This window comes from Canis aureus, chromosome 22 (assembly GCF_053574225.1).
Source record: "Canis aureus isolate CA01 chromosome 22, VMU_Caureus_v.1.0, whole genome shotgun sequence".
Lineage (NCBI taxonomy): Eukaryota > Metazoa > Chordata > Mammalia > Carnivora > Canidae > Canis > Canis aureus.
The window spans coordinates 35947608-35975037 of record NC_135632.1 but is presented as its reverse complement, the minus strand read 5'-3'; the positions used below and the strand labels follow the sequence as shown (position 1 = coordinate 35975037).

Here is a 27430-nt window from a genome sequence, read left to right as displayed (position 1 = left end):
GCAGGCGCCAAACCGCTGTGCCACCCAGGGATCCCCTATTTTTCTTAGATAATGTTCATATTTATCTTTTTTCTTTCTTTTTTTTAAAAATTAAATTCAAGTTAATTAACATATAGTGTCTTATTACTCTCAGGGGTAGAATTTAGTGATTTATCAGTTGCATATAACACCCAGTGCTCCTTACATTATGTGCCCTCCTTGATGCCCATCACCCAGTTACCCCATTTCACCCCACTTCCCCTTCAGCACATATTTATCTTTATGCATACATTATTCAATATCACAAGAGAACAGTATTTTCTAGAGAACCATTAAAGATACATATTTTTTTTGGTAAGGTTTCACGTACAGTTTATTGTTTATGTTATAGTCATCCAAGTGTTAGTTTATTTAATAAAAACAGCTGTTACTTATTTTTCTTTCAATAGATATGGTATTAGACAACATGATAGCCTCTGGCCAATTGGATGAGTCCATAAGAGAGAATGTCAGAGAAGCTCTTCTGAAGAGACATCATCATCAGAATGAGAAAAGATTCACCAGTCGGATTCCCCTTGTTCGATCTTTTGCAGATATAGGCAAGAAACATTCTGACCCTCACTTGCTTGAAAGGAATGGTGAGATCAGTTGTGGCATCCAATTTTGCTAACACTTCCACTCTAACAGCATTCCATTCTACTATAATTAGCATTTGGGGGAAGAAAGATATTTTTTCCAGATAATTCTATAGGTCATTTTATTATCTCTTTTACTCTTTTTTTTTTAAATAATAGTGTTATTATTGTCTTTTAAAAATACCATTTCTATAATATCATTCTTTACAATATGACATTTAATCTGTAGAAATCATTTAGACGGAAAAGTTAAGTATTCTCTCTGTTATAATGGCACATTTAAGTATTTAAACACTATCACTGTAGCCAATCCTGAATTACATCTTCTTGCTTTTTTTTTTTTCTCAAGAGTACTTGAATAATTGATTAAGGAGGCATAAATTATGATCTCTAAATTCAATCTTTTTAAAAATTTTAAGTCTTGGCTTTGAACCTTAATTGTCTGTATTAGATTTTTCATAGTGATTTTTTTGTTTGTTTCCAGAATATACCTTATTTGCTGAGCATAAATAAGTGTTTTGGGGTTGGTTTAATGATTTGACTGCCCTTTATATACTTTGTGTAAGATTTTTATGGATGGTTTGTTCTTAAGTTAGAGATGACCTTCTTGATGTCTTCCAAACCATTGAGAATGGCACAGACCCACATTTTCTCACTCTCTACTCTCACGATCTGGCAATGGATTATGTGGGACGCACTGGTTTATGTGGGGATATGGTGTTTTTGTAGTCATTTATCTCTGTCACTCTTTTAAAACTGGCACACCTGGAATTTTTGCCTTTTCTCTTTTTAAAGCAGAAGAATACATCACTGGGGTTCTGTTTTGGCTCTCGAGGAGAGCTCTGTTGATAGTGACTCCAAAACCTAGGTACAGACGGTTGGAGTTGCTTATGAGGGTTCTTCTTGCCTCTAGCTGATACCATTACTCAAGGCTTAAAAGGATTAAAGTGAAGAGGAGTGGATGATGGGCCACAATGTCTTTCTTCTCATCTTTTCTGCTCCTGCATATATTGGCTTTTAAGTATTCTACAAACAGCCATTGGTGATGGGATGTAGTTTAATATATCTAAAGTCAACAGTAATCATCTTTTGCAGCCCGAGTGACATACTTAGGTCTGTTTTCTTCTGAGCATTTGACCATTAAAACTTTGTAAACTGTTTAAAATGAGGCCTTTGTATATTTAAGTAACCTTAAGAATAAAAGAAATCTCTTATGGACCTAAGTTCAATTTAGAATCAAGCCAGTGTCACATTTTACATCTTTTTCATCTTTCATGTATTTTATATTCTCAACTTGCATGAAATGAGTTCACTTACTCAGACCCTGTTAAATCTTCATTTTTCATATGGAGGGGTTCCTTGTCATTTGCTTCCTTTTAATTATAAGACAATGGCTGTTTTCCTTTGAATGTCATTTTAGCATGGGCATGTTATTTTGTTGTATTATTGTTGTAATTTAACAGTTTTTTTTTTTCTGCATATAGCTTTTGTTTTAACTAAAAATGATGGTGGTTTATGGATTAAAGGTTCATCTTTTTAATATTTCTGGGATCTGTTGAGCATGTGGCTTTGATAACTTAGATCATGTGGGATTGATTGTCATAGTTCTCATATTTTTCCTAAACTCAATGTTCCACTAAGCTATACTTAGGATACCAGGTGTTTGAAATGTAGATAGACATGACCTTTTGATACGTGCTAGACTTACTTCATTATTGCCATTGTTGGGGAGAAATACTTTATTATCTAGCTAAATTAGATTGTATGTATTTGTTTAATTTTATCTGCTGTATTAGAAATGGATGCATATTTTAGGATGTTTATTAATATCTTTAGAGAGCTGAAGAATATCCTTTCAAATTGACTGTTATGTTTTTCTTTTTAAAAAATTCCTAAAACTTGCATTATGTTTTAAATTTTACTTAAGAGCACTACCGGAAGTTGATGTTCTACTGACTAATATAAAGATTTGATACTAGTTTTAAGTTAGGAATTATTAGATGATGTGAACTTATCTTGTGTGAGAGAATTATCTATAGCAGTTTGGTACAGTGTAGGAAAGATACCCTAAGTATAAACTATCAGTGCTTGTAAGTTTTGTGTAGGGTTTTATTTCTTAAATTATTTTTATTATTACATTCGCAATTGCTGTTTATCATTTTTCAACTTTGCGTTGTATCTTTTTTTTTTTTTAAAGCCACATTATTGGACATTCTAATTACTAACAGAATATTGCCCTGCACATCTATCATTCACATTGTTTTTTATTTTTTGTTTTGTTTTTGGATACACTTCCAGGGAACTAAGTATAATTTAAGCAACTTTTCAGTGCCTTTCTAACATTTAAAAAACTGATTGCCATGCTAACTCTGATAGCATGAATTTGAAATTTTGGGCTTACAGCTTGCAGATTACATTGTAAATTGATTTTGGTGTGTGTGTCTATTTGCCTTCTTCAGTGAACTTTATCATTTTTCATTTATTTGTTTTATCTCAGGGGAAGGCCTTTCAGCCTCCCGCCACTCTTTGCGAACAGGCCTGTCTGCCTCAAACCTTTCATTGAGAGGAGAATCGCCTTTATCTCTTCTTCTCAGTCATCTTCTTCCTTCTTCAAGAGCTGGAAGCCCTGCAGGCTCGAGGTGTACAACCCCACTACCCACCCCTCAAAGCAGCCCTCCTTCCAGCCCTAGCGTCAGTCGCCTGACCTCCAGGAGTTCCCAACAGAGTCAGCTTCAGGTCCCAGAGCTACTGGTTTCACCTGCCAGTGATGGTATCCCCACAGTAGTAATTCATCCGCCCGAGGAAGACTTAGAAGCATTAAAAGGCCAGGAGGAGAAGAATGAGGAAAATGTTGACATGACTCCAGGCAACTATTCAGAATCTCCATGTGTGGTGCTTTCTGCCTCTGGATCACTTGCACTTGGAATGCCTTTCAGCACAGAGCTTTAGCAGCATATGGAGATAATGCTTATAATTTGTTTTGACTTCTGCATGTCTTTTTTTTCTTTATAGTATATTGTAGAAAAGAACAGAAGTATTAAACATTTTTAAGTTATAAAAAGATTACAAAGAGGACTACACATAATTTAAAGCCCTTTCAAAAATTTTCACTGGGATTTTCTGGGTCAAGGCATTTTTACAGTTCAGAAAGACGTAGTAGAAATTTTTATAAGTAATCTTCTAATTTACCACAATTTTTAAAAACTGGTGGCTTTTCTTCTTGTACATTTCTTTCATAGTGTGAATGAACACAGACATTGGACATAAATTACAATGAGGTGATGTGTCTTTCAGATACTATTTGGTGTTTTTGTGCAAAGAATGCAGTGTATTTTTACCTTCCTACACAAATAGGATCGAATGTTCTTTTCCTCCTATTATCTCTGAGAAGATCAAAGTTCTCTAATGGCTATCTGGAATCATTATTTTAAGACTAGTATTATATTTTGGAGTAGACTTTAGTTGTCTTCTGTTTAGTGCCATATTTACCTTTACTCCAAATTGACATCGAACTTTTCAAGACCTGAGATCCTAGAGGTGTGGCTAGGATGTATATTTTTGTCTGTGAATTAGAAAAATTATTTTGTAGTGGATAAAAGACTTATAATTTATCTAAGGGTTATATATTATGATAATTCTGGCTCTTTGTAATATAGTAATTATATATACCTTTAAACATGTTTATCTTTCCACCCAATGCATATAAAGGAGTATTCTTTAGTGACTGCTTTTTACTGACAGCTGTCAGTGTGGCATATAAATGCTAGCTAGTGGTTTTAATCACATAAGTATTATTACATTTTTTCATAATACTGATAACATGTAACACTTAGTGGTAGAGTAGGTTTATCGTATTAGCCTATTTAATGTGTATAAAAAGTTAGGTGGATACACCCATTTTCAGAGACCTAGACTCTACAAATCAGAAAAGTTAGGTAACTTCCCCCTGGATCATACAACTAATAAGGACCATCTCTGTTCTCTGACAAAATCCTCGTGATCCTACCACTATATGACAGACTTCTTCTCTGTATTGAGTTTCTCCAAACATACCAAGTATATTTGATGAAGGCTCATTGTAGTTGCCAAATATATATATATATACTTGTAGAAGCAAAAAATGGAAATATGGTAGCTAAATCATTATAACATTAATTAGGACCATAGTTCTAGCTACCGTTGTTTTATTATAGTGTGTTCCATACACAGTGGTATTACTTTTCAAATATATTTATAATTCTAACTATTTGATGAAGTTCATGTTATCTCTATTTTACAAATGAAGAAAACTAAGATTTAAAGATACTAAGATCATACCATAAATGACCAGAGCAAGGAATTGAGCAGATTTACCTACAGCAAAATCCACAGTATAATATTTCATTGTAGATTTTAGTACGTCATGGAAAATATGTAGTTTAGTAATGTGGTAACCGAACAAAAAGAAAGAAATACTCTAGAATTATTTATTCAGAAGTAATTAACAGTCTAAATTAAAAAGAACCATCAAGACTTACTATTTTTCATTGAACAAAAGTGATTTTAAAGTTAATTCCTTGCATTTGTTTTTACTTCTATCTAGTAGTAATATTGAACATTTCTCATTCACCAGCTTTTATGAGGGATTATAGATTTTATATAGAAACTAGGAGGGGACACACTGTTTCACAGTTGCTTGTTAGGCCATGTTGTTAAGGGGATAAAGGTAGCAATTATCTGAAAATTGAAGAATAGTATTAAGCTTTTTTTCTGCTTTGCATAAGTATGACATGAGATTTAAAGAAAAGAAATTAGAATAGGGAAGAGAGGGAATTTCTTTTTTTTTTTTATTTTTTTTTTATTTTTTATTTTTATTATTTATTTATTTTTTTTTTGAGAGGGAATTTCTAAAGAGAAGAAAAGGCCCTTAATTATTGTTTAAGAAGACATCTATAGAAGGTATATAATTAAAAGAACAGGAACAACTGTATATTATTCTCTGGTTTAATTACTTGGTGCTTAAAGCACTTAGAAATCGTAGTTCACTTTCCTTGAAGTCTGATGTTATGTTATAGGGGGAAAGTGGCCTTAGCATCATTTTGCAGAAACTATATTTTATGTCATAAGATCATGATTTGTGCAAACTCATAGTAAAAAAAGTAGTGTTTCCTATTATGTTTTGGGGAGTAATTACATATAAAAGAGTTAAGTATATTTTTAGTATTGATAGCTCTGTTCTGATTCCATGTTTTTTAACCTTGTCACTATTGACAGTTTGGGCTGGACAGGTCTTTGTCATAGGGGCTATCCTGTGCATAGTAGGATGTTTGACAGCACCCTTGGCCTCTGTTCACTAGCTGCCAGTAGCACTGCCTAGTTGTGACAGTCAAAAATGTCCTTACATGGGATACATATATCCCAACACAATCTTCTGTTTGAGCACTACTGCTCCAACTACTTCGATTTTCAAACCATTAGTGGCAGAAGACTCTGGTATATTTGATTTATCTTTCTGTAGTTAGTTAGATATGCTATTGTGAGAAAAATTTAAGGGCAAAAAATAATAGATTTACCAAAGTATGATTTTTTAAATCTCAGTGTTGATTTTATATATGCATACATTATTTTCTCTTAAAGAAGTACAGTCTTTCTGAGTTATCTGTGCTAATGATAGTTTTAATTTTGGGGAATTTACTCATTTAATTATGAGCACCAGGAATTTATTGTACAAGCAGGGAGATGTTCTTTACTGATTAAGAAATCAGCTTTCCCTTAGCTGAGATTGGGAAGGACTACATAGAGAAGATAATGGTGAAAAACTCTTAATGTGGACCTGCAGGCCAGTTCTATTAGGTTCAAGATGACCAGGTTAGCCAGATGACTTCAGATCATATTCTAGCTTTATCAGTATTGAATTCCACATCATTTCTTCTTCCCATTCCACTTTATCCTTACATTTCCACCTTAATCTTCATTCTACTCTTCTCTTCAAAATCTGATGACTGAGGCTGTTCTGGGAAATTACATATATATTTTTTTGATCATACATCTGTGGATTGAATACATTTAGTAATTGGAAGTATGTGTATTGATGGTCACTTGCAGTTGACACCAAGGTATTAAAAATAGTCTTCATTTTCTTATGTGGAAGTCGGTGAAAGCCACTGAAAAATACTGGTTAGCCTTTTCTTTTTTTCCTACTTAGGCATGTATTTTAATAAAGGAATAGACTCTATTTTGGAAGTTTAGAGACAAAGGTCAAAGAAGAGGAATCAATCACATAACTGTTCTGCTAAGCTAAGGTGGTGAGAAATGAGAAGTTTTAGCACAGTTTTTATTTCAGAATTGTTTAACACTTCCAGAACACATAGCTAAATTGTTAGCATATGCTTTTTCTTTCTTTTTTTTTTTCAAGATTTTATTTTTAAGTAATCTCTATACCCAGTGTGGAGCTCAAACCCACAACTCCCAAGATCACGAGTTGCATGCTCCACTGACTGTGTTAAGCCAGGTGCCCCAAAAGTTTATATATGCTATTTATACTTAGGTTTTTGGGTTATGGTAACATCCTGTTAATAGGTATTTAGTAAAAAAAGGGGATATCACAAAGGTCTTCGGTCATTGAGTTTAAGCAGTAAACCCCAATGACTTAGTTACAATTATTAGTTACAGTGTGTTCTAGAAAAATGAAGATACCCTCTGATCTATCAGATATATCTGCTATGCTTAAAAATCAGGAACTTTACTAATATTAAATTTAAAATTTATAGGATTTAGTCACAAACTGCTAAATTGAATTTCTGTGGGTTGCTAGACTGTTGTGAGTAGCAGAGTTAAAACTACAAGTCAAGTCTGTTGTAGGTCAGCCTGGCACCTTTTCTCTTGTGCTCAGTGTTTGGGGCAATAGTAATCTATATTCTTGAACTTGAAAATCCTGGGTGTTCTGAAAAAAGTGACATACATTTAATGGTAGAAATCTGTATTACATGTAACTTTATAAATATTGTTACATGTACTTTATAAATACTGAGATTTGAACTTTTTGCAAAGATCATAATGGTAACAATTGGTCACAGGCTGCAGGTTATTTTTAGGTCATTTTATTGTTGTTTTACTGTTGCTGCTGAATGTCACTTCAAATGAGCATGCTAACAATTGAACACACATCTATCATTTGTAATCCAAACTAATTTTATAGGTCTGTCTGAATCTTTTAGGTTGAGTCAATTAAAGTCACATGGCTATGAAGTGGCAGAGAGCGTACTTATTTCAACACAGATGTGTTTGATTATAAAACTCTTACTCTTTGTATTTATATTATAAAAACATTGCTATTTTCAAGTTGTACTTAGGAATAATGGCAGTAGGCAGCACATAAATACTAGCCAAGAGAAATGAAATTCTTGAGGAAATCATTATGATAACTTTAACTTATAGTTGATGTAGTTCTTGGATTTTTCTGAGTTGCATTTAGGGTTTATCAGAAAATAAATATTGTTACTGAAGTAAGTATGCCAAGTGTAGTTTGGCATCATTAAGCTGTGCAGTTTGCATGTGTTTTAGATACACCAAGAGTGCATTCCCTAAGTATTTGTAGTGGTGTAATCAGACTCAGGACTTCCAGCTTCTGTGATCCTCACCTAGTCACTATTTTCCTTCCTTTTGCAAAAGGCCACTGTTTTGTAAATCCCAATTATATTAAATGTTAAAATATACAGCTTAATTACTGCTTAAAATGTTACTCTTGTCTTGCTGGTATGATACTAACACCTGGCACTTTTGGTTTTTTAACCTTGCACATTTGCTTTTAATAAATTATCACTTTCAGGATATGAACAGAGTCAGTTTACAAAGTGAATTTTCATTTTACTAATTTGGAATTTTTTGGTTCTTAATACAGGTATTTTGGCCTCTCCACAGTCTGCCCCTGGAAACTTGGACAATAATAAAAGTGGAGAAATTAAAGGTAATGGAGGTGGAGGAAGCAGAGAGAATAGTACTGTTGACTTCAGCAAGGTAATTTTGTCCTTCCCTGTAAATTGTCATAATCATTCTTACTGAGAGAATCACTAGCAATGTGACTTTATTGGCATTGATTACAATAATTTTTTAATAGATTGTGCTTACCAGCCTGCCTGTGATGCTCATAATATGTAATTTAAGGTCAGAAATTACAAGAAAGGTAACAGTCTAAAAGCATTTGAATATATTTATATCTTACTAGTTTCAGGAATTTTGACAAAAGAATATGTGAATTATAGTGGTCTATACCTACCCATAGATAACATGAAACTTCAGGACCTTTTGAATTACAGTCATTTGTTCTGGAGCTACTACCACCAGAAAGATTAATTCTGGGCATGATGTTACAGCACTGGTGGGATCCCCTTTCTTGGCTGTAATAAGATCCCAGAATTACTGTCTTATGGTGTTTGTACTTTCTGGAATGTCCCTGGGAAACATATCAGTGTTTCCCCATGGGTAGGTAAAGGCATGGGTTTAGAGACAACTCCCCTGTCAACTATGATTTTTTATTTTTGTTAGATGAATATTTAGGTGAGATAGAAATAGAAAACTTCAAAATTTCAAAGGAACTGGGCAAAAAACTCCTCTAGGTTCAAATTGTAGTTGAATTCAAAGCATACTTCATGAGGCCTACTTCTGAATAATTAATTCTGTGTGGCTCCTATAATTTTTTGAATAGTATTAGTTTGTCTTAAGATACTATTTTAGCATTGTTGTATCTGGTTTAAGATTTTTTAATTCAGTGTGACTATTTCAAGTAAGATTCATTTCTCTTAAGCCTTTTATGGTATAAAATCTATAAAATCACATTTTGCAAAAAAGGAATGTAAAATGACTTGCATTATAGCTTTGCTTGAGCTTCTTGCTCTAAAATTATCAAAGTATTTTTAATTCTTCTATTCTAACTTGATCATATTTTTACTGGTACTTCTGTTATTTCAGATGAGTGAAAAGTTTTCAGTGACTATACTGCAGTTTATTCTTGCTAAATGGATAAATATAATTTATGTTATAGATCTCCTCTAGACATGGCAGATGCCGGGTTTTTTTTTTTTTTTTTTTTTTTTGTTCCTCTGTCACAGTTTTACTTTTTTTTTTACTTGGCCTGTCCTTGTGTACACCTCCTTGTCTCCTGTTGGGCAGGAGTCTGCCTCCTGGCACTGTAGTTGTGGCACACTGGGTGTGGGACTCAAGAGGCCCGCTGTAAGTGCTGGTTTTATTTTTAATAGATAGCCCTGTAAGTGGTTGTTTAGTGACTTGTGTGAAACTGCATATAAATGAAGTTCCCATACTTTGATATTATGTTTATAACCTTTTCTTTGTAATTATACACAGACTACTAAATTTGATTTTTCTAGCACTGTCCTACATCTATACCAATAATGGCTATTTACTTTAGTTTTAAATAAAAATAAAAATAATTTTTTCCCACTAAGCGAAAATACCAGGGAATACACAGAGCTCTTTAAAATAAAAAGAACTTATAATAATATATATAAAATACAAAGGGGCCAGTTAATTTCTAAGATTAAACAAAAATAATCGTGAAAGGAATATTCTTTTAGCACTGTGTATAATTTCATGAATCATTGTTAGTTTGTGAACTCTATTTTTGTCCTGAATAGTTTTAATGAATAGTACTATAATCCCTAAACATTTTCTCTAGTTTGTATGTTTCATAATTTAGATCTCTGAAATAGTAAAGAGAATGATGGAGCCATTGGGTCATTGTTTGATAGATGTGTTTTGCTTGTTTTTTTGTATTTGTCTACTCCATTCTTTACATGTGTGAGAAGTTTGATGTTTATACATCCATTAGATTACCAGTTTTGATTAGTAAATAGTAGTCTTAAAAGCAGATTTTCATTCCTATTTCTCTCTATATAGACTTACAAATGCCATGCAAATTTGATTTTTAATTATTCTTTATTTGTCAATAGGTTGATATGAATTTCATGAGAAAAATTCCCTCGGGAGCCGAGGCATCCAATGTGCTGGTAGGAGAAGTGGACTTTCTGGAAAGACCTATAATTGCATTTGTGAGATTGGCTCCTGCTGTTCTCCTTTCAGGGTTGACTGAGGTCCCTGTTCCTACAAGGTAAAGAGTTCATTCTGATTTTTTTTTTTTTTTTTTTGGAGAGTTCATTCTGATTAACATCCTCAGTAGCATGTCCTAAAGCTAAAGATTTTTATCTCTTGATAAAAAGGAGCATTTTGCTTTATGTAAAAAAAAAAAAAAAAAAAAAAAAAGCTTATTTCAATTGTTAATATTGTTACACATCGAATGCTTTGACTAGTAGAGAATAAAAGAGCTATCTTTTTTTCTGGAATAAGAAGAAAAAAGCAAAAAACAAAAACAAAGTGTTCTTTTAAAAGATACTTAGCATTTATACCTTTTATAAGAGGTTTGGTGTTTTAGGGCCTTCGGTTTAAAGGACAGCTTGCCATTTTAGACCTGTTAGGTTCTGTGGAGTCAGAATGGAGTTGAATTCTTACTGGGCCACTTTTTCTGGGAGAGTCAAACCTGTCTGAGATTTTCTAAGCTTCATTTATAAAATGAGCATATGATTAATTCATACGGTTGATTACATGTAATAAAAAGCCTCTGGATTAGGCAAATGCTTTGTTCTGACATGACTAAAATTTTCTGTTCAATATACATAAGTAAAAAAGCAGATGGGGTCATATCCCTAAGAATTAGCAAGTTGTGTTATAAAGGATAATCAGTTCGTTAGCTATTGACTATTTAAACTTAATTGTAAATAATAATTTTAAAAATATTTTAAAAATAATTTTTGTAGTATTAAAAGATGAAGAATTACTTGCAACTTGATTGGAATATATGTGCCTATTTTTAGTATGCTTTCCTGAGTTACACTAGTGATGTAGTATTAAGGTAAGTAAGAAAAATAATTCCATAGATTTACACTATGGAATCTCATAAATTCTCATAAAACAAGAAGATGAATACTTTCAATTTGGGTAAATGTGAATATTAATATTTTTACTGTAGTGTAAATGAGGATAGAACTTCAGTAAGTTGAATACTTTTTAGTCATTTGTAAATAAATTAAAACAATAAAATAATAGGAGGTTTGATGTTAAATTTGTGGCGTCGTAAGAATTCTTTTTCCTTCCATAATACCTTATTTACCACAATAGAGTCTTTATCCAGACCATATTTGAGGGATTATAAATTTTTTGTGTATACTATGAACTGTTTTATTAGGAAAACCTTAATTGTAAGTATTTAATGGAATTGGTATTTCCCTTATTTACTAATTTACCTTTTCTGTCAATACAGATTAGATCAAACTGTTTACTCAAATTCAAAAGAAAATCAGAACTTTTTATGTAAATCACTCAATTCTTTAATCACTTCTTTACCCTAAAGAAGATGGGGCTCAGTAATGTGGTAGAAAGTTAATTATGAATGCCTTGCTTAATTTTGTGGTCCGCTTTGCTAGGGGTAGAGTGTCATCTTCTCAGTGATTGGTTGGTATAGGGGGTATAGGAGAAGAAGTCTGAATGCTGTTTCTGAGTTTACATTTGAGTGATTGCTTTACGATTGCCTAGATCTTAGTGTATATGTTGTTTATATTTAAGTTTGTGTATTTTAATGTTTCTTTAGGTTTTTGTTTCTGTTATTGGGTCCAGCAGGCAAGGCACCACAGTATCATGAAATTGGAAGATCAATAGCCACTCTCATGACAGATGAGGTAATTAAAATACCCTATGAGGTGGATACTGATTATGAAGTTTATCATATTAGAAAATCCCCTAGAAGTGGAATTTCAGATCCTTTTCAAGTGGACACTGGTTGTGAAACATAATTTAGTTTTTGTTGTGGTTCATGGTAAAGTTTACAAAATTGTCCTTGCTGTCAGTACTATTTTATTTTATTCCCTCTTCAACAATTTGCCTATGGTGATATCTTTAAGACCTTTCTGTCAAGACCAGTAAATGCTTTTTGGTATTTTATTTTCCCCTCAACATTTGAAATTATTGACCACCTTCTTGAAATTTTGAAATTTTCTCCATCCTGGACTTAAGGATATAATTTCTTTAGGTTTTGCTTAGGATTTCACCTTTTCCCCCTTCCTGTTTTTTTCTCCATAATTTCTCTCTTCCATTTTTGAACTTTTTCACTGAGCAGGGCCAAATTGACCAGGACTTCTGTCTTTCTTTGGGGCAGAGCTTTGTAATCAGGTGTTAGACGTATTTATCGTACCTAAGGTAGATTTATTATGTGTAGAATTTTTCTTTCAACTTTAAAATACTTTTGTTCAATTTTTTTTTCTGTAGATTTTTCATGATGTAGCCTATAAAGCAAAAGACAGAAATGACCTCTTATCTGGAATTGATGAATTTTTAGATCAAGTAACTGTCCTACCTCCAGGAGAGTGGGATCCTTCTATACGCATAGAGCCACCAAAAAGTGTTCCTTCTCAGGTAAGAATCCATACCATTTTGTATGTTACTTTTTCTTAGTTAAAATACTTTTGAATATGTTATATACATTTTTATGATTCCAAAATCAAAACTATATATATAAAGGTGCACTCAGAGAAAGTGTACCCCTGCCATATTGCATTTACCTTCTTACCCCTATACCTGCCTCCTGTGAGAGGACCATTTGTTACTAGTATTGGTTCATCTTTCTAGTTTTTATTCAGTACAAGACAATATAAACATAGTCTTACTTCTTCCTCCTCTTTCTTACCAAAAGTTGACATACTACAGGTACTGTTCTGTATCGTTTTTTTTTCTCTATTAACAGTATATCCTGGAGATTTGATAATAAGACATCATAGAAATATTTCTTATTTTCTCAAAGCTTTGTTTTGTGTCATTTATGGATATCCTGTAATTTATGCTTTTCCTGGGCTCAGTCTTTTGCTTTTACAAAGCATGTCACAATATTTATATGGCGATTTAGTCTTGTGCGGGTGTACATCTATAGGGTAGATTCCCAGAAATAGGATTGCTGGTTCACATGGGAACTTATTTATAATTTTAGTAGATATTACCAGAATCCCTTCTTACTGGGTTACATTGTTCTGGACTCCCACAGTAATGAATGCCTCTTTCCCTATAGCTTCACTAACAGTGTATTGTCAGACTATTGGATATTTCAGTCTGATAGGTATCTTTATCCTTCTATGTCAGGTATTTTCAAGTGTTTTTCGTTTTTAAAGAGTTTATTTATTCATGAGAGACACAGAGAGAGAGAGAGAGAGGCAGAGACCTAGGCAGAGAGAGAAGCAGTCTCCCTGCAGGGAGCCTGATGTGGTACTTGATCCCATGGCCACGGGATCACAACCTGAGCCAAAGGCAGACACTCAACCACTGAGCTACCCAGGCATCCCTCAAGTGGTTTTAATTTACATTTATGTAATTAGTGAGATTGAATATTCCTGGGTATCTTTAGTTCATCGCACCCACATCCGACCCCTGCCAAGTGCCTTTTCTTAATATTGAAATCGTTTGTTGATCCTTTGGAGTTTATTTTGGTGCATGCATCCAATTTTATCTTTATCTTTATCTAAATTGCTGCCTTTTTGTTCTAATTCATTAAAAAGTTAAGCATTAAGTGATGCTGCCTTATGTTTTCTGAATTTACATTTGCATTCAGGTCAGTTTTTAGAATTTCCTTTCATTGGTCTTTCTATTCATGAACCACTTCCACACTTTAATTTCTGAGGCTTTTAACATATTTTAATATTCAGTAGATCTAGATTCCCTCTTGACCTATTACTCTTGCTTTTCTGAATTTTCTTGGCTATCTTTGCATATTTATATTTCTATGTAAGCTTTAAAATCAGCTTTTAATTTCAGAAGTAAAACCTGATTTTTCAAAAGTTGTAATGGCAGTGAAATTTGTAAATGAACTGAGGCAGTATTGACATCTTTGTAACATTGAATCATTCAAGAACATGGTATGTTTTCTTTCACTTGTTTTCCTATTTCAAGTCAGTTCTTGTGTCCTTAAGGAATGCAATAAATTTCTCCTTATCTACGCTTTACGTGCTTCTTGGTGAGTGTATTCATAAGCATTTTTGTCTTTATTGTTTCGATTGTAAATGAGGGTTTTGTTCCCCTATATCATCAGTTTGTTACTTTTATATATGAAGGCTATTTGTTATTGTATGTTTCTTTTTCCTCTTCCTCCCTTTCTTGGTTCTTTCATTGTATGTAATGGTTTTTCAGTCCTATCATCTGCAGTAAGGTATTATTACCCCTCCTTTTATCATTTTTGCAGCTCTAATACATTTTCTGTTATCTAATTGTATAGGCTGAAACTCAGTGTTAAGTGATAGTTGACTTGAAATGGGCATTTTTTTTAGATGTATTTATTTATTTAATTTTATTTATTTTAAGATTTAATTTATTTATTCATGAGAAACACAGAGAGATAGAAAGGCAGAGACATAGGCAGAGAGAGAAGCAGGCTCCAATCGGGAGCCCGATGTGGAATCTGATTCCAGAACTCCAGGATCACTCCCCGAGTCGAAGGCAGATGCTCAACCGCTGAGCCACCCAGGCATCTCAAGATGTATTTATTTATTTTAGAGAGACATATGGAGCATGCATGCACTCATGTGAGCAGATTGGGGAAGGGGCAGAAGGAGAGGGAGAGAGAGAATCTCAACCAGACTCTGCAAGTGCAGAGCCCAGTGCAGGGTTCTGTCTCATAACCCTGAGATCATGATCTGAGCTGAAACCCAGAGCTTAACTGACTGAGCCATCTAGGCACCCCTAAATGGGCATTTCTTAATTTATTCTGAACTCCTGTTCATGCCTCTAATGTTTCTCCCATTAAGTCACTGACATTGGAGACCAAAATATACATTTTTGTCATGCTAAGAAAGTATCCTGATCTCTGTCTCATTGAAATTTTTAATATCTCTGGAGATGATTGTGTGAATTTTATTTATTGGTTATTGTGGTGAACCATACTAATGGAATATATACTATGAAAACACTGTTGTGTTGGTAGAATAAGCCAAGATTCAGCTTCAGAATTCTGGTTATCTCTGTCTAATTTATTTGAGTTGTTCACATCACTGTAAGTAGATGGTGTATAGTGTTTTGTGCTGTCTTCATGCTTTGATATCTTTGTTATATTTGTTTGATAAAAGAAAATTTGTAAATTCTCCTTTCCCTTTCCCATTTAAAGCTTTTAAAACTTTAAATGTCTTGTGGTGATTTGGTTCTAAAAAATTTGGAGGAATAAGTGTAAAATTTTCTGAGCCTGAGTCTTTGGTTGCATGGTGCGCTTAAACTTATTTCTTCTGTGGAAATTGGTTTGTGTAAGCTTTCTCTTTTTTTCTGTCATTAAGTGTTTCTAGAAAATTACCTATTTCCTCTTTCTCTGGTGTCAGTTTTGGGAAATTATGTTTTCCTAATGTATTACCCATTTCATCAAGGTTTTTAATTTATTTGCAAAACATTGTACAGTATAGTCTCTCTCTCTCTCTCTGTGTGTGTGTGTGTGTGTGTGTAGCAAATTTCCCTTGGTTTGAAGTTGCCTTCTTGTCATATCTTTTCTGAGCATTAGCTAATGATTTATCATATTTTTTTCAAATAGGACAGCTTTTACAACTTAATTTCAATTTTCCTTTCTTAAAAAAGGTTTTTGTTTTGGGACTCAGTTTCTGCTTTTAGCTGTTTTATTTCATGCATTCACTACAGGAAAGAATTTTGTTTTCACATTTCCTGAGTTACTTAATTCATTTATTTTTATTCTCTCATTTTTTCTTAATATCAGTGCTTAATTTTCTTGAATGATGCTTTTGCTGTATCCCATAGATTTTGATATGTAGTATTTTCCATTATTTTTGTTCCTTACGAATTCTATAATTTTGTCCCATTTGAGCTAAGATGTAAGTTTTAATTTTGACATTTTCAAATGATAGTCTTATGATTATAGGTAAGTCTTACTACTCTATAAATATTGAACATATAAACCAAGTAGTTCTAAGTTTGTAGTCCACCCAGAGCTTTTGACCCAGGGGATCTCCTGGGATAAACACCTTCCCCCACCTTTTGTTCTGTCCTTTCTGTCACACCTTTGACCTCTAGAAGTAACAAATTTACTGTTAGCTCCTTTCTCTTTAAGTGAGGGGGAAGGGGACATCCTTTATCGTAAGAATCTTGAATTAGTAAGAAAATTTAATAGGAAATTTATTTTTATGGCAATGTTTTAACAGATAACTCTTGTGCTACTTATGTCTTCATGGAGGTATTTTTGTAAAACAAAGATGGCATTTACCTTTAATATTATTAATGTAAATATTTTTCATTAGCGTGAGCAATATTTTACATATTCTGTTTAGAAAGATGTTTTATTGGATATTTATTTTCTTATTGCTGATTTGTAATTTGAAATGGTGTGTATAAATGTGCATTATAGTATATTTGTTATTAGAATACAAAATACAAAAAGCCAATCATAAAGTTAAAATATTAATATAGACAAATATTAGATATTGTTCTAAAGTGCAATTTATTTAAAGTAGAAGTTTATATTAGGAATAATTTTTTCTAAGAGCACTGATTAGATATGTAATCAATATGGCATCTCCTGTTCCCTCTAATTCAGGGTGCCATCTTAGCTTTTTGAAAACCGAATTCTTACTGGGTGATGGGTGCTGAGGGGGGCACTTGATGGGATGAGCACTGGGTGTTATGGTATATGTTGGCAAATCGAACTCCAATAAAAAAAAATCCAAAAAAAAAAGAATTCTGAAAATGTGTTTTTTTATAAAATGCAGGAAAAGAGAAAGATTCCTGTATTTCCCAATGGATCTGCCCCCAGCTCGGGTGATACTCATGAGGCTGCTCATCATGCTGGGCCAGAGCTACAGAGGACTGGACGGTGGGTACAAATACTGATTCAGTGTGGGAGTCTTTTGGGGGACTAGAGGTTGATTTGAAGAAGGCATAAACATTTTTTTTAAATATCGGAAATTAATTTGTACAGTGTTTTTTTACATCTTTAAAAATGCATTATTCTGTAAGTGTATGGTGTTAAGGAAAATTATGCATTTAAAAGTAATTTTACTAGTAAATACATGAATTCTGTGTATCAGGCTTTAATTTAAAGTGAAAGTATTATGGATCATACGTTAAGAATAATGAGCAGTTATACAGTATTGTAGGGTAATTTACATTACCTATACAGAACATTCTTGGAGAAGGTGTGGAGTGCTATTAAAATTCTCCATATAATGTTAGAGAATTATAGAAACAGAGGAATTGTAACTGATATTTTTTGTGTATGTGCCTAGACTTAAAACTCTTAAATGAGCATTATATCATAAGATAATGTGAAATTGGGTAGTAAAGTAATTAAACCATAGTTATGAGTTCTAGAAACCTAGTTAGAAAAACTGTTGAAGATGTTAATTTTATAATAAAAAATAGAAATAATGCTAGGTGTAAAACATTGTCTTAAAATATTTTGTAGAAGTAGAGAAATGTTACAGTATTTCCATACTGTAACAAAGCATGTAGATATTGATACTGTTTTCCACTGGTAGTTGTTATGAACCGAAGAGATTTTGACTGTTATATATTTGTTTAGCAAATCAGGTTATTTTATATAGACATAATATTTAGGGGAGTTGATGACATATCTAAAGAATACTATTTAGGAGAAAAATAACAACTGGCATACTGAATATAAAATTTAGAGCAACTTAAACTCACAGTTTATTCATTGCCTAATATATTAGTCTCTGTGACTGTCATAGAAATAAGACTGCTCTGGTATGAAAGGTGGTGGTCTAAAATTAGCTGTTACTATTACTTCTTTAAACTTCAGACTGAGATAGGGTTAGTGGCTGAGAAATACCAAGTCAGGCTCCCATTGATTTCATGGTCACACGAGAGCCTCCTATAAACTATTAATCAGTTGTTGATTTGATGATGTAATTTCATTTTTTAGATTATCATTGGCACCTTTTTATTACAAGTTGATTTCCATTGCTGTCAGATTATTTATAGAGTAATACTTGAGTATATTTATAGAGTATACTTGTCAGTGTGTGTTCAATGTTTATTTCAGTATTAACTTTAAAATAAGGTAGAGTGGTAAACCTTGAAACATCCAAGCATTTTAAAGCATAAGATTAATTTTTTGATGTATTTTTTTGCAGTATTTTCTACACAATAACTATATGTTTTATGAGTCACAAAACCTTTTTGAATTATTGCTTTGCCTAGTACCTACTATGTCTTAGGCAGCGAACAAGAAAAAGTTCCTGCTCCTCGCAGAGCTTTTATTAGGCACTTTGAAATTAGATGTACCCAAGAGTCTGATTAAAAAAAAGAAACATTGAAATGATAAGGCTTTGATGCACAAACATAGATTTTAAACTTCCTGATAAAACCTCTTAGTTTTATTAATATGCACACAAGCTTGAGTACATGTCCAGTAAATTAAATGCACTAAGTAGTTTTTAGGCTTTTCTCCTGAACCAAAACCATTTTTGATTGAAGTACTAATTTTAAAGTCATTAAAATTATTTAAATCACTACTGACTGAGTCTAAGCATAGCATACTATATTCATATTAAATGATATTTGGGGATTTATATTATAATTGCTTTCCTAGTATTTTCTGACACTTGCGTTTAAGATTTATAATGTAGATAATAATTGATAGAATTGCTAATGCACATTTTCATGAATGGAGTGTACAGTCTTATTTATTTTTATTGTATATTTTCTTGTACATTTGTGTCTGAAATAACATTTACTCATATAAAATCATTTGCCTCCAGTCTTCTCAATATATAGTCCATAAAATACAGATGTTTATGTGTCTTTTAACTTAATGAGATCTGCCTTTCCTCTATCAGTGGATTAGATTAAATGAGTGTATCTTCTATGATTTATATCATGATTTAAATAGGATATTAATTTTTGTTGATGAAACACTAGGCACCAGCAGTTTAATGTAGCCCATAGTTTTAGTTTGAACTAGCTAGAATCCTCTAGTGTACAGTTTGACGAGTTTCATCTCACCTATTTAGGCTTTTTGGTGGTTTGATACTTGACATCAAAAGGAAAACACCTTTTTTCTTGAGTGACTTCAAGGATGCATTAAGTCTACAGTGCCTGGCCTCGATTCTTTTCCTATACTGTGCCTGTATGTCTCCTGTAATCACTTTTGGAGGGCTGCTTGGAGAAGCTACAGAAGGCAGAATAGTGAGTACAAAGATTGGTAGTGGCCAGGCTCTTAGCTCTTCAGAGGCAAGTGTCTGTGTGCATTTGTCTCACTATTCATACTTTTATTTGAAGAGTCTACCCACAGCATGATTACCCTGTCCCAGAGCAGACTTCCCCCCAAAGGTAATTGCTATGGAAAACATGGGGAAGCCATTTGAGCAGGAGAAGATGCACAGTTGAGGTAAAAAAAAAAAAAAAAAAAAAAAAAAAAAAAAAAAAAAAAGGAAAAAAGGAAAAAAAAAATAAGAAAAGAAAAAAAGTTTATCCTGGCTTGCTGGATGAATGGTTTTATAAATTGAGTAAAAGGCTTGTATTGTCTTTTTTGTGGGGAGTGGGGCAGGGTTGGCGGTGGGAGACAAATAGAACTGATTCTGGGTGGGTCATGGGTGGGGGAATTGATTAATGGGCTACTTCATATCCTGTAAGGCATCATAGAATTAGTTAGAGCCGTGTCATTAATATTAACTCATCAGCCCTGGTGAGTAGGCCCTGACTCGACAACTAGAATTTAGAAGTTGTGGACAAATGGTGGATTTTTAGTGTTATTTTGCTGTTATTAAATTTGTGTGAAGGTAGACAATGTTTTAATTAGGAAATATAACTGAAAACTGCATCCATATTTTGATATGACTAAAATGAAAATTTTTATAATTTTTTTGTTCTTGGTAATGCTATAGAAGGGGCTGTGGGAGAGGCATGATAACAGAGAATCCAGTGCTTTGTAAAATCTTGTAAGACTTTCTTTTTGTTCATTTACATTTTAATGGCATTTAAATGAGATGCTTTGTAATTCTTGAGGGTATTTTATTTAATTATATCTACTCCTGGGGGGAGATTCATTGTTTATAGATAAAAGGTTAAAAAAAATAGCCAAACACCGAGTAATGATAATTATTCAATTAATGTACTTCATGAGGTAGACATGAGACAAACATGACAACTGAAATTTCCTTTGAAACTCCATATATTTTTGATTATTTAGATTCTTTTACCTTATTCTGCAATCATTGTATCAAGGAAATCTATTTTTAATAAGTTGCTTTTATGTGCTGTCCCAAACTGTGCATGTAACTCTACTGGTCCCCCTGGAGATGTGTCTAATCCTTTACCATCATGGAAATGCTGCTGCTTTGCTTTTGGACTGTACCACACTGCCTGCCCTTCTTATCCTGCTATTTAATACCATGTGCATGTGGAGTACTTTAGGCACTGGAGGAATATAGACTAGTGTAAGATGAGCATCTGTCTTCTGTCCTGAAGGATCCTGACCTAAGAGAAAAAGATAAGATTGTATATACACAGGCAATACGTCTTGGTGTGGGTGCCACATGTGAATGAGATCAAGGAAGTGCTGTTGCAATCAAAGTACCAGAAATAGAGAAATCAGGGGTAGTATGGAGAAAAGTGATATAGAGAAGATGCGTTTGTTTTCAGGTGCGTTGGAACCTCAAGTAGGAGGTGCAGATTCAGAATTCGTAGAGTACTGGTAAGGAGGAAAAGTAAAGGTTGGGAATAAATGAGGTTCATAAGGGAGATAACTTGTAGTGACAGGAGAGGGAAAATGTGGGAAGTTAACATTTGTGGACTAGAGGAGGAATGAGAATGAGGAGAAATGGCTCACCAGATTAAACATGGGCACTGCCAGAACTTCAGAAGAGGAATCAGGATGATACCATTTTGCAGAAACCAAAATAGAGGCTTTGAGAAAGAGGAAAGATTAGCATGGAGTGGTCAGTGCCATGCCCTGGAGTGGTGTAGGGGGGAAGATACTGGTAGGGCTTTTGATGGGTGTAGTGGAAACTTCTGAATGTGGCGACGTGAAGGCAGTGTGGTAGGGCTATGATTTCTTTAGCGAGAGATACCTTTTGGTTTGGGAATGAACATAAAAATAGTTTAAAAATTAGATAAAGAATAGATCTGGGTAAAGGAACTAGTAAGTGTACCAATAAGATGTTGGGAGAGGAGTGGTGGAGTGGCGAATGGAGGGTCTTCATGTGGCAGGGTCTGGCTTTTCAACGTGGTGTTGGGAAGGGAAACTAATTTTGTGCCTTTTTGCCCCCCTGTTAGCATTTCCTTATTTGCCATATCCTTGCTCCTCTTCTGCATTGTTTTGCTTTCTGTCTCTAGATACCATTTAGACATTTTTTTTTCTTTGGAGCTCTGCTTACATTCATTCCTAAGTATGCATATTCTAATTGAACTAAGGATTTTATAATGGCTTAGCAGTTAATATGGACACTTCATTTGTATGTGGGTTTGATCCTATTTTTATAGCAGTAGTTGAGTAATACTTTGCAAACTATTTTTTTGTGATTTTGATTTTATAAGATGCTGTTATTGCATACGATGAGATTTGCTGCCATTTGTTGAGTGTATTCTGTGTATCAGCATGTAGGCTTGCTAGACGTTTTCACAAACATGGCTTCATTAAGTTCTCCTGGCTGTCATCACTCCTATTTAAAAAGGACAAAGGTTGGGCTTGAAAAGTTTGGGATACGGCTGGCTGTGGCCTAATGTCTAGAAGTAACGAAGGGGTCTTCTGCTCAAATGTGGTTCTGAAGCCCTGCTTTTCTGCTCCTGCTTTCTGCTGTGCTGCCTTCCAGGTCCAGGAGGGGTGCTTGGCTTGTCCTAAGCTTCTTTTCCTTGCCTTTACCAATGGTGGGCTTTTCCTTTCTTGATAGTGCCTTCCAGTTAATCTTGATGTTTGTGAATGGTAAACTGCTCTTCTCTTTCTGATCCCTCCCCTCTGTCTAGTGACATAGCCTATACCCCGTACTGTCTAGTAACCTCATCAGTTAGAATGTAATGTTGGTAGTGGTGCAGAATCAACATAGTAGCTTTGATTTAAACTCCCTTGAGCCTTTCATTTTCTTATTTTACCTTTTTTTACCAAGCTTTAATAATAAGGTACTTCTTCATTTAATGGTTGCTATGAGTTTTTTAAAGAGATTTCCCATCTATTTTATGATAAAAACACTTTATTTTTGATATCTATTGGTTAAGCTCATAAGATTAATCTCTTTAAACGTGGAAAATTGCTCTTTAGAAATCTTTTTGAGAATGATAGCATCACTTGTTAATTTCAGATTTATTTATTTGAAGGATCTTTTTTCTTTTCATAGCATACATATAGAGTATTTAATATGTTTTCTGTTTTTTTAAGTGAACTATTTCAGGCATAACACAAACATCCAAAATAACAAACATCTTTGTACTCCGCACAAGCTTAAGAAATAAAATACCTGTAGATAGAGTTAAAATCTCTGCGTCTGTCTTCCATTTACTCCTCCCTCCTGGCCTCCCACAATACCGCATTCTGAATAAAAGTTGATTGCAAAAGTTTACTTTTAATGTGAAAGCATTAAGCAGTTTTCCCTATGTATTTAAAATGTGTTTGTAGTTTTCCATGTCTTAAAATTTAAAATTGGCTTAAAAGTTGCGTCTGCTTTATATATTTAACTCCTTGATTAGTATTTTTATTTTCCAGATGTCGTACATGTATTTTAGTAGGTTAGATATGTTTATGATGTATTACTTCTATTCATTTCTTTTTTCCTTAAACAGAGTGCAATAGAGTCTCTTTTTGGAGCATCATTAACTGGGATTGCCTACTCGTTGTTTGCTGGGCAACCTCTAACAATATTGGGGAGCACAGGTCCAGTTTTAGTGTTTGAAAAAATTTTATTTAAATTCTGCAGGTACGTAATTTTTACTTATCACACATGTTTATATATGTGTATAATTATATTGTTTATTAATTTTAGTTAAAAGTGCATCATATATTTAGTAGCTGAAAAAGAGAATCTGAGCAATATATATATATTTAGTGTTTTGGGACTACCATGTGGTTGACTACTCTGGCCCCTACCATCATTCCTACCCCAGTCACCCTGAGTATAAAATCAGTGGATTTCAGAGCTGGTCAACAAATCCCTTGGGCAATAAAAATCCTTTGTGCTAGCAAATTTCAACCCAGTAAAAAGATGTTAATCTTATTGTTGATTAGTTGGTATGTTGGTCTTATAAAGGAATTTTAAAAAGAGGTGGATCTTGGGGCCTCAAGCTGACTTTAATAATCAGGTCTATCTACCAGAAGGAATTTAGCTTTCTGTGTAGGTGTCAGTTTCCACTGGCAGCGTGTTCACAGTGTGGGAATCAATTTAGGGTACAGTAGCTGGTAGACTTGGAATTTCACATGGCCAATACGATTCCTTCTGTGAGATAAATGTAGTTGAATATTTTAGCCTGAAACAACTGGATCTATTAAATATTTGATTCATCTAACTCATCTTGTTCTGATTCTTTCTTCACTGAGCAAGCTGATTCTGATTCCAATCTGGCATGTTAGCTACAATAGACTAAGAGAGAATGCAGTGACCTGAAGTGTTCAGGACCCTATGGTCCTAAAGTAATTTCTTACTTGAAACTGAGTTTAAAAAATGAAGTCACTTTCAAAAAAAAAAAAAATGAATTCACTTTCTTCAGTGATGCTGGTGACAGAGGAGATGGAGATGGTATTGATGATGGCAGTGGAAGGAACAGGGAACAGTTTATGTTGACGTAGATCTTCTGGATCTTCAGAGAGTCATATCCAGTGGTTCTATAGAGTGTACATCTGTCATTTACTCCTCAGAATTGATTTCAAAGTGAAGTCTTTGTTTTTGAAATACTAATAGCTTGGTAGACTTTCACTGTAAATCTTTTACATAGGTAAAATATAGCCATTATATTTCTGTTATCTTCAGTTATAGAAGAAACATACAGAGCTTTCTTTAGTTATTATTGTTATCCTGTAATTTGCTCTTTTTAGGAATCTTATTTTTTAAACTGTTTTTATGCTTGTTGTGAAATTTTAATTAAAGATATCCATTGCCATGTATGTATATTGATCATGTCCACATTTTTTTCCCTAAACAGAGATTATCAGCTGTCCTATCTGTCTTTAAGAACCAGTATTGGTCTTTGGACCTCTTTCTTGTGCATTGTTTTGGTTGCAACAGATGCAAGCAGCCTTGTGTGTTATATTACTCGATTCACAGAGGAGGCTTTTGCAGCCCTAATTTGCATCATATTCATCTATGAGGCTTTGGAGAAGCTCTTTCATTTAGGAGAAATATATGCATTTAATATGCACAACAATCTAGATGAACTGACCCGCTACTCGTAAGTGTTTTTGTTTTCTCCAGTATTAAAATGTATTTTTTCGGAGATGTCTGAGCCAAAAAAAAAAAAGAATTTTTTTGAATTGTGATGCTCATTGTATATCTAGCTGTAACTACCCAACTAGCCATTTGGAGGTTGACTTGTTTGTTACGGATGAGATTTTACCAGAGCATTCAATGTACGTAAATACAGTTGAACAGATTGAATCATTTTTATTCCCCAAAACAACTGATTCAAGTGTGTGTACTTTTGTTCTTCTGTTTGAATTGAATCAGTCAATTTAAATTAATTTGTTTGGTGACAAACCATCATGTATTTGAATCAGGCAATTATATTATTATTATTTTTTTAAAGATTTTATTTATTTATTCATGAGATACAGAGAGAGAGGGAGAGACACAGGCAGAGGAGAAGCAGGCTCCATGCAGGGAGCCCAACGTGGGACTCGATCCTGGGTCTCCAAGATCACGCCCTGGGTTGAAGGTGGTGCTAAACTGCTGAGCCACCCGGGGCTGCCCCAAGATCTTATTTTCTTTAGTCAAATCCTGAATGTAGGATGTAATATTTCTCATATTTCTCATGTTTTGCATTTTCGTTAACATTTTTGAATTTTGCTAATTTTTATTTGAAATTATTTTTAAAGTATAATTTCAGTACCCTGTCATGCTATTTGCTGCAGTATTTTCTTTGTGATGAGAAAAGCATGACTTGAAAATATTTTAAGACTCTAGAATAAAATAAGATTTGAATAGTAATTATAATAGTTACAAAAGGTTGGCAAATATATTTTATAAAAAGTCAAATAGGTTATTAAAATTAAATGTATCTAGGTAGATACCTATATTTGCTGTCTTTAGCAGTCATGCTTGTTATAAATGTGATTTATATGTTTTTATAAATTTGATTGACTTACATGGAGTGGTTACCAAAAAACAAGGGTACAACTTCACTCCTTCTGCCTACCCAAGCCCCAAATCCCTATGTTCTTCCCCTTACCTCCATGTTCTCCTCCATCTACCTTTCCCTTGCCTCCCTTACATATTCAACTTTAATGGATATGAAAATTTCTATGAGACATTAATCTATTTGAGGAGATTAGAGACACTCTGATCCAAATCTCTTTTGTGTTATCTTCTTTGCTCTTAAGCTAGTTAATTTTTTAAGTGTTACTTTTAGTTTTCTCTCTTTCCCTCTTCCTTTGACCTTTATGAAACATGGCTTTTATGGCTAGTGCCATCCAATGAGAACATTGTTTACGTTTGGTTAACTGAGTGATTACATATGACCATGATTCATTCAGCTGAGATCCTGTGAGCACTTGCAGGCACTGTGTTAGCAGTGTTGCATAATTCACATCACGTGTGACTTAATTATTCATATCATAGTCCCATTTGTGTATGAAGAAACTGAGCTTCATGGGGATTAAAACCTGCCCTGAGTCAAACAGCTAGTAAATGGGAGGGCATGGAATGAATCAATGAATCCAAAGTCCAGCCTCTTGCCTGTTCTCAAACAGCTCATAATCTAATTGGAAATATTCCTGTGTGTTTCTTCTTTTTATTTTTTAAACCCACATTTAGAGGCTTTTTTTTTTTTTTTTTTTAAATTCATTCATGATAGAGAGAGAGAGGCAGAGACACAGGCAGAGGGAGAAGCAGGCTCCATGCCGGGAGCCCGACTTGATCCCGGGACCCCAGGATCGCTCACTGGGCCAAAGGCAGGCGCTAAACCGCTGAGCCACCCAGGGATCCCCTCCTAGTTCTGTCCTGATGAAAAACCATGTTTCATTTATTTCTTTAAGAATAAATCTTTTTTTTTTTTTTTTTAAGATTTTGTTTATTCATGAGAGACGCAGAGAGGCAGAGGCACAGGCAGAAGGAGAAGCAGGCTCCATGCAGGGAGTCTGATGTGGGACTCGATCCCAGGACTCCAGGATCACGCCCTGGGCCAAAGGCAGGTGCTCAACTGCTGAGCCACCCAGGTGTCCCCCAAGAATACATCTTAAGATCAATAAAGGATGAACATGAGTAGGTAGGGTTTGTCAGAGTACAAAGCATTAATAGGAGTGTTGCTTTATTGGGAATCTGTGTGTTTTGTGTATGTGTGGGTGGGGAGGCAGAGCAGCTCCCCTGGGGGTTAAGTAGGTAAGATTTAGAGGAGAGTGACCTTGCAAAACATGAGGGGAGGGGTATCTTGTCATATTTTTTTTTTTTTTTTGGTATCTTGTCATATTTTTAAAGAAAATAGCATCCCCTCTAAGGAGGAATATATCTAGCAAGTTTCATTAAGATTTTCCTTAAAATGTCATTCTGTTGATATTTGTATTGTTTTATTTACATAAGCCAAATCTTGTTCCCTTCCACTGTTCTGATAGGTTTTCCACTTTCTAGTTTCTATACATTACAACATGG

General features: G+C 33.9%; 2 protein-coding genes across 20 annotated transcripts in view; one reads left to right on the top strand and one right to left on the bottom strand.

Annotated features, from left to right (window-relative positions):
- LOC144294006 (uncharacterized) overlaps nt 1-27430 on the bottom strand; it is a 230242-nt gene that overhangs the window by 172338 nt on the left and 30474 nt on the right. For 4 of the 14 annotated variants that reach the window (XM_077865481.1, XM_077865494.1, XM_077865482.1 and 1 more), the window contains one exon: nt 10526-10709. The exons of the other annotated variants lie outside the window; for them this stretch is intronic. The gene's annotated coding sequence lies outside the window, so the exon portion shown is untranslated. Of the gene's footprint in view, nt 1-10525; nt 10710-27430 lie in introns of those variants that run through there. 14 annotated transcript variants of the gene reach the window in all.
- SLC4A7 (solute carrier family 4 member 7) overlaps nt 1-27430 on the top strand; it is a 110042-nt gene that overhangs the window by 54994 nt on the left and 27618 nt on the right. For 3 of the 6 annotated variants that reach the window (XM_077865459.1, XM_077865458.1, XM_077865457.1), the window contains exons 6-15: nt 429-617; nt 3112-3480; nt 8494-8609; nt 10559-10716; nt 12250-12337; nt 12924-13070; nt 17396-17499; nt 19661-19835; nt 23421-23554; nt 24774-25019. In XM_077865459.1, coding sequence (XP_077721585.1) covers nt 429-617; nt 3112-3480; nt 8494-8609; nt 10559-10716; nt 12250-12337; nt 12924-13070; nt 17396-17499; nt 19661-19835; nt 23421-23554; nt 24774-25019 — 1726 coding nt within the window. The remainder of the gene's footprint in view (nt 1-428; nt 618-3111; nt 3481-8493; nt 8610-10558; nt 10717-12249; nt 12338-12923; nt 13071-17395; nt 17500-19660; nt 19836-23420; nt 23555-24773; nt 25020-27430) is intronic. The other 3 variants (XM_077865462.1, XM_077865460.1, XM_077865461.1) reach the window with 2 other exon arrangements.